Genomic DNA, 7,029 nt, shown 5'->3' with positions numbered 1-7,029 from the left:
GAAACACTAAGACTGAGCCCTGCCTTCCCCTCCTGATGGCAAACGAGGCGAGCAGCAAACGAGCATCTTCGGACCCAGAGCCTGCCCAGCGCGTGCGCCTGCCCAAGAACCTTGTCCTGGGTGGAACCCAAGTGCGTAGACCTGCGCTGGGGTGCTGAAGCCGCTTGAGCTCTCGGCCTGTTGGACGTGAGGCGACACGAGGGTGGCAGAAGGTGCTCTTCAGCAAGCCAGAGGTGCGAAGCGGCTCAGACTCTGCGCGGACGGTGGCAAAGGGGGACGTGGCCAGGGTTACTCGTCGCGAAGAGAAACGTGCTGGAGAATGTCCCGTCCTCCCAGGAGTGGCAGCTGGGGAACTAATCGTTGGTTGCCATTACCTCACCCTTCCCTGCAGGCTGCGCAAGCTGCTCCCTTTGCAGGTCCTTCCCGCAGCTGCTGCTGCAGCACCCGAGTGGATTCTCCAAGCAGAAACCTTCCTCAGGTTGTTCCCTGCTTTTGGGGAGAAAAACGGGCTTGGGGGTCATCCGGAGGTGGGCAGGGGTGTTATTTCCTTCCAGCACTTTTCTTCTGCCCTCGGTGGGAGCAGTGGCGAGCTGCTGCTGCAGGAGCTTGTGTGGTTGGCGGAACTGACCAAAAGGCCGGCTCGAGTCCTGCTTGAGCTTCACCAACATCTCGGTTTAACTGGATGCTTAGTGTGCTCCCTTCTCCCCCTTCCCTTCAGTACGGAATGGTGGGGGGTGGGCGTTAGTCTTTGCTGTTACTCTGATTCCCCCCACCCCCGTAATATGTAAAATAACATGGGACCAGCCGTCACCTGACCGGGGGAGGGGGGGTTGGGGGTCAGTCTGTAGTGGTGTTTTACAAACACTGGGGACTCCCTGTGCTGCCGGTCAGGAGAAGCCTCTGAACTGGGTCCAGTGGATTCAGGATTGTTAGCAGGATTTGCCCTTTCCCTCTCCCAGGCTGGTTTGTGAGGGGACCCCTGAAGAGGGGAACCCTGGGTGATGCGTGGGTGGGGTGTATGAACTGTGATTTGCACAGCTCCACGTTCCAATTAAATTAAAAAGCAGTAAATGTATGCTATGAGAACAGGATTGTGTCCTCTCCGTGTTACAGAGAGCAGGAAACTTTCACTTCCTCGGGTTTCTGTTGTCACAAAATGGCAGCATCAAAACCGCAGAGAGCAGGTATTGTCTAGAGCGTCCTCCTTCGAGCCAAAGGGCACTGCCACCTCCACAGAGCTGCAGACCCCAGGGAAGTGCTCTGCAGCAGCAGTTACCTGGAGCGATGGAAGAAAGCATCACGATTTGGTGGTCACTGGGTGTCCTTCAGGGTGGACAGACGGCAGCCGAACGTGGAGCCTTTATCTCTCCATTTTCCTTTTTTGATCCGGGGGTGAAAATACAGCCTGTTCTTAGAAACCTCTGACCCTACAAGACGTAGTTCAAGGGGCATTTGTTAAGGCGACAACGGAATGGAAACGCTAGCCCTGCGAGTGCCTCCTGAACCAGCCGTGCTCCGTCTCCATCTCGCTTTCCAGTGCAAGGCCCCGAGGGACGGAGCCGCTGCTGAGTGGCACCAAAGCAGAACCGAGCTGCGTCAGCGCAGGAAGGGGCCAGCCTGCTTCCTCAGCACAGCTCGCCCCCCCAGAGCGGCTCTTCAGGAACATTGTCCCAGTCTGACCAGCTGCTGGCAGTAAGGAGACAAACTCCATGCCCCTCATCAGTGCTGGTGAGAGGAGGCATCGCTTGCAGGCATTTACCCTTGGGCCTGGCAGGCTGAAGTGGCATCTTCCCTTCTCAGCTCGAAGGCTGCAACAAGCAAAAGGATGCTGCTCTGGCAGGAGGAGCGTATAGATGAGCCACAGTCCACACAGGCCTACAGAGCATTTTTCTTTGAAGCTTTAATACAAGGTAGCACAATCTGCACCTTCTCATAATGAGGTATTTAAAACATTTTACAAAGAAATGGTATTCAAAGGCATTTAAAAATAAAACGTTTCCTTTTTCTGAATCAAACATTAACACTAAACCCCTGCTGCCAAGTGCTGCTCCCCGTTAGGCCCACAGCTGTAAAGCAGATGGCTAAAAAACTTACTTGAATGGCTTGAATCCCCTGAGGTGAGGATGGATGTTTCCCTGAACTGGCCTTGGTGCCCTTTGGGAGACACTGCAGCAACCATCCCTCCTAAACCCCCTGAAACACTAACAAATGTTGGTACTAAATCTCTCTGCTAGGGCCAGGCTCTGTGTCTTGCTGCACAAGCCGAGTGTGTGTGAAGGAGGCTGGGCCAGGAGCCATGCCATGACTTCGGGATCTTGCAAGAGCAGCTGGCCTGCCCTGCCCTTCGAGCAAGAGCCGCTGCATCGTGGCCAGGGTGACCTCCGCAGCTGCCCTGGCCACTCTGGCCAGAGCTGGCTCCGCAGAAAGCCAAAGGCATCTGAAGAGGATGTTCTCAATCCTCTGCTCAACCTGCTATAGGGAGCTGAAGGGCAGTTTGTTCTCCTCACCACCATGCTGCTGACCTCTGCCCTCCCGATCTGTGTGAGCAGGAAGCACAGGCCACCCGGACACCTACAGCTGTGGCTGTGCCTGTGGCACCGCAGGGGAATGGAGATGTGGCCTCAGCCCTGGAAGACCTGGATTTGTCAAGAGCTTGAGAAACACTTTTCCAAATTGACACTGGGGCTGAACATACTGTTCCTGGCCAAAGCCATCCCTCAAATAAACTCTTCCCTGGAAAAAAACCCAGACTGATCCAGTAGCAGGATTCTGGACAGCGTCTCCAGCTCTCAGCCACTAAAGCAAAAAGGCAGGAACTATTAATTGGAGTGTAATTATCTAGCTACGCCTGACGTGAAGCTCCCCTCGGTCCCTGCAGTACTGCTCCCTCCTGGGGTTCCAGGCTGAAACTTAAGTAACAGTGCACACCATTAAAGAGGAAAGGAACAGACGAGGAGGAAGCCAAGACCACGCTCTGGGCTATGGGATCTGCGAGCCTGGCCCCTCATCCCCCCCAGCTCCTTGGGGTGCCATGGAGACAGGTGGGAGGAAGCAGCAGGGTCCACCACCCCAGTCCCCAGCTGGTCACGCACTGAATGGTGCCCCTCAAAGAGATCGTGATGAACAGCCCATTGTTCTGTCCCCCTGCATCACCTTCACCTGGCTTTCATCAAAAAGAAAACAAAATAGAAATGAACACACGCAGCCCCGCACTCACGGTGGGAAGCTGGAGGCTTTGCTCAGCCTGTGCCGCTCCTGCCCCAGCTGTTCAGGCGCCGGGGGTACCCGCCTGCCCCATGAGCGGGCCACTGCCCTCCTGCGTGTCCTCCACGGGTGTCTGGTTGGTGTGCACCACGATGGTGTTCTCGTCTACGAGCTCGCAGGCAGGATTGGTGAACGCTGAGAGGGGCAGCGTGATGCGCTGCATTTCACGCTCATACACCTTCTGTTCATGCTTTTCCTTCAGGTCTTTCCCCCTAGATTAAAACAGAAACCGAAACACACGTGTGCGTGGGGCGAGTGCCGCTGCTTGGCAGTCTCCCTCAAGGTGAAGGATCATAGAATCATAGAATTATAGAATGGTTTGGGTTGGAAAGGACCTTAAAGATCATCCAGTTCCAACCCCCCTGCCATGGGCAGGGACACCTTCCACTAGACCAGGTTGCTCCAAGCCTCATCCAGCCTGGCCTTGGACACTTCCAGGGATGGGGCATCCACAGCTTCTCTGGGCAACCTGTTCCAGTGCCTCCCCACCCTCTCTGGGAAGAATTTCTTCCTGATATCTAATCTAACCCTCCCTGATTTCAATTTGTACCCGTTCCCCCTTGTCCTGTCACTACAGGCTCTTGTAAAAAGTCCTCTCCCAGTCCCCTTGTAGCCCCTTCAGGTACTGGAAAGCTGCAATGAGGTCTCCTCGGAGCCTCCTCTTCTCCAGGCTGAACAAGCCCAACTCTTGCAGCCTTTCATCACAGGAGAGGTGCTCCAGCCCTCTGATCATCTTCGTAGCCCTGAAGAGGAAGGGACCCTGCTCTTTAAGAAACAGACGTTTCAGCTCCATATAAAGGGCCAGAAACATTCCCTGCTGTAAGCAGAGCGCTCCACCTGAGCAGCTTTGAAAAACAAGCAGCCGAGCGAAGTCTGTCCCTCCACTGTGAACTGGCTTTACTGCCTGCCATCGCCGCTGAATGACGGCTGCGGGGCCAGGCTTCTCCCTCAAACCACGGAGCCGACAGGCGTTTCCTTGCACCTCACAGCCCCAGCGCCCGGCCTGGTGCGGGCCCAGGGGAGCAGCGGGACAGCACAGAGCCCGCTGCTGGGGGAAAGGGCTTCCGTAACCTGCTTCATCTGACAGCAACAAACACCGGAGGTGGTGACAGATTCTGCCTTTTCTTGCAGCAAACCAACCTGCATAGCAAATGAAGCCCTTCCTGAAAGCATTAAAGCTTACCTCAGAGCTGGCCCTGCCTTCTGCCGCTGCAGCTAACAGCTTAATGCCACAACCAGCTCCTCAAACCTACCCCAGTCTTCAGCCTGTTGCTAAGGGAGGCGACACCTCTGTAATTTGTACTGAGGAAGAACTGCCTTGCTTTAAAATTCAATGGCATTAATAGCACGTTGTCTCCAGGAAAGCTGTGTATACCAAAAGCTACTCAACCCATTAAAGGCTTCTCAGCACCCCTCCCCAGACCTGCCAGCCTGCAAGGCATGGAGAGGGAGGCAGTAAACCCGCACCGCAGCCCTGCCGTGAGCTCTCTGGGACTGAAGCAGCAAAGCCGCACTTGGACAAAGCTCAGCACTGGCCCGCTGCTTCTTCCCGCCGAAGACGGGAGTGAGGTGGGACAGACAGCACACGCTCCTCCTGGGGCTCGTCATCCCAACCAGGCAGAGCTGCTGGGGCTTCCTGTCAGCCCGTAAGCATTTTGGCTGCTTTTCAAAACTGCCTAAGAACGTGCCGCAGTGTGCCTGCCGTTCTGCCAGCACACGAGGCAGCATTCTCTGAAGCAACACCTCAAATCAGATTCCTCGACAAGCAGCTCTGTGTTTCGCCCCTTATGTAACACTCCTCCCTCCACTTTTTTTTCTTCTTCTGTCGGCATTTATTATAAACACTTACATAAGGACATGTCCCAGCTTGGGAAAGGGCTCCTTCTGCTTGGTTGTGTCAGACTGCTGTCAAACAGCCAAAATACAGAACAAACCCTCCCAGAGGAGGGAGCCTGGGCCTTCACTTGCTGCAGCAACATTCACTGCTATTTGTTAATCCTGCCCTGTCTCTTACAACCAAGCTGCTTGCAATTACCGCTAACCTCAAACCTCCGTCCGAGCTACAGAAATGTTTCTGTCCACCACAGTCAAGAGCCTGAACGAATCCTAACTTAAGTGTGAGTAAAACAGACCTTAAAGCATGCAGGAGCTTTGCTAAAATGAACTTTGCTTGACAAAAAAAGTATTCCTTGATATTCAGCTTCATAGGAGTTTGCCAATTGTTACTCTTCTAAGGGTAGCCAGACTAGACCTCCGAGGGGAGCAGGTGGCCTGCCAGGACTGTTCTTTTTCTGATCACAACCTTCCTGTGAGGGCACCTGGGATCTGCTCTCTCCAGCTCTTAGGTAAAACTCAGCTCCCCTGGATGCACCTGGAAAAGCCACGCCAAGGCGTGTGCGCACACACGCAGAGACAAAAAATAAAGAGGGTGGTTTGAAAATTGAAATGGGACAGAATACCAGGCTGATGGGTGAAATGGAGAAGAATGGGATTAACTCCTCAATACTTCTTTCCTCAGTGAAACTCTTGCACAATGTGCCCTATCAGAACATAGCTTCTACCTGCCTTTTCAGGCACATCTGGCTGGGTCTGCAAGTGCTCACACATTCCTCCTCTATACACACAGTTCCCTGCCTGCACCAGCTTTCTGGACAGAAGAGAATAGCCACTGACCTCTTGTAGATGTATCCCAGGACAATGCCAGCTCCGATGGCAATGATTATCACCATCATGATCAGCCCCAGGACATACCCTGTGAAGGAAAAAAAGGAAAGAGGCAAGAGTAGAGGCAGTAGATCCAGCCACAGCACTGCTTTCAGAGCCTCAAATCCATGGAATGGATCCGTCACACGATCCTCCGTTTGTACCTAGTGTGCCTAAGTCCTTCTTCTCTTTGGAGTTCATCTGCACCCTCTGACTGATCCCGACGACGGGCTGCACAGCGGCTGCCTCACTCCGGGAGGGCAAGGTGTCAGCCGGTTCGAACACCTGCTCAACCTCCTGAGAAGCGGAGATGTCTGCTGCAGGGGCTGGGGCCGTGGCAGCTGTAGCATCTGTTGAGAGGAAAAGAGAGACCAAACCCAAGCACTGAGGAGGACTTCAGAACATGTGCCTTGTGAGCGGGACAGACCTAGACTGGTACCGCTGAACCTACACCGACAAACACTTGTTCCCGCTCACGCTGTTGACAGAAATCCTGCCCAGGCAGCCCAGCAGTGTACTGCTCCTCCCGCATTCCTCTGACACGAACCCATCTAAGAGCGCAGGGCACCAGCGCAGAGGAGACACAAGTCAGGCAGCAGAACGAGACCCCATCTCAGGGCATGAGTCCAGGGGATACACAATGACTTCATTCAGCGTACGGATCGATACACAGGCTGCAGCTTCCATCGTGCTGAACAGACATGAACGAGACGATGAGAATCTCCATCCCAAATCTCCCAGGAGCCTATTTATCTCTGCTCTGCCTCAATCTTCCTGACGCAGGAAGGTTTGATGAAAGGAGACTCCAGCTGGTGTGAAAACAACCTGGGGACATTCTTCCTACCCAGCCCCTTTGCAGCCTTGCAGCAAACTCCTTTGGCATGATGGACAGGCGAAGTCAGAGCAGCAGCCGCTGACCAGTGCGAGTACAGCAAGCTGCTCCCCAGCCACAGCCCAGACAAAGGTGCCAGGGATGGATGCCCACAGCACAGACTCTCCCCAACCCTGCTGATTTTTCATCACCAGCACTGAAAGATTTTCAAGTCCTTCTCTCACGACACA

General features: G+C 54.2%; 1 protein-coding gene across 1 annotated transcript; it reads right to left on the bottom strand.

Moving 5' to 3' along the window:
* Positions 1-2,930: 2,930 nt before the first annotated feature.
* PIK3IP1 (phosphoinositide-3-kinase interacting protein 1) lies at positions 2,931-6,317 on the bottom strand (the record flags this gene model as incomplete). Its single annotated transcript, XM_010152880.1, has 3 exons — positions 2,931-3,476; positions 5,938-6,016; positions 6,132-6,317. Coding segments are annotated over 3 exons (473 nt in total), but the record flags the coding sequence as incomplete, so codon positions are not given.
* Positions 6,318-7,029: the final 712 nt, after the last annotated feature.

The sequence above is a fragment of the Eurypyga helias genome, unplaced genomic scaffold (assembly GCF_000690775.1).
Source record: "Eurypyga helias isolate BGI_N326 unplaced genomic scaffold, ASM69077v1 scaffold34865, whole genome shotgun sequence".
Classification (NCBI taxonomy): Eukaryota; Metazoa; Chordata; class Aves; order Eurypygiformes; family Eurypygidae; genus Eurypyga; species Eurypyga helias.
The sequence above is the reverse complement of the archived record's forward strand: the minus strand, read 5'-3'. Positions and strand labels throughout refer to the sequence as shown.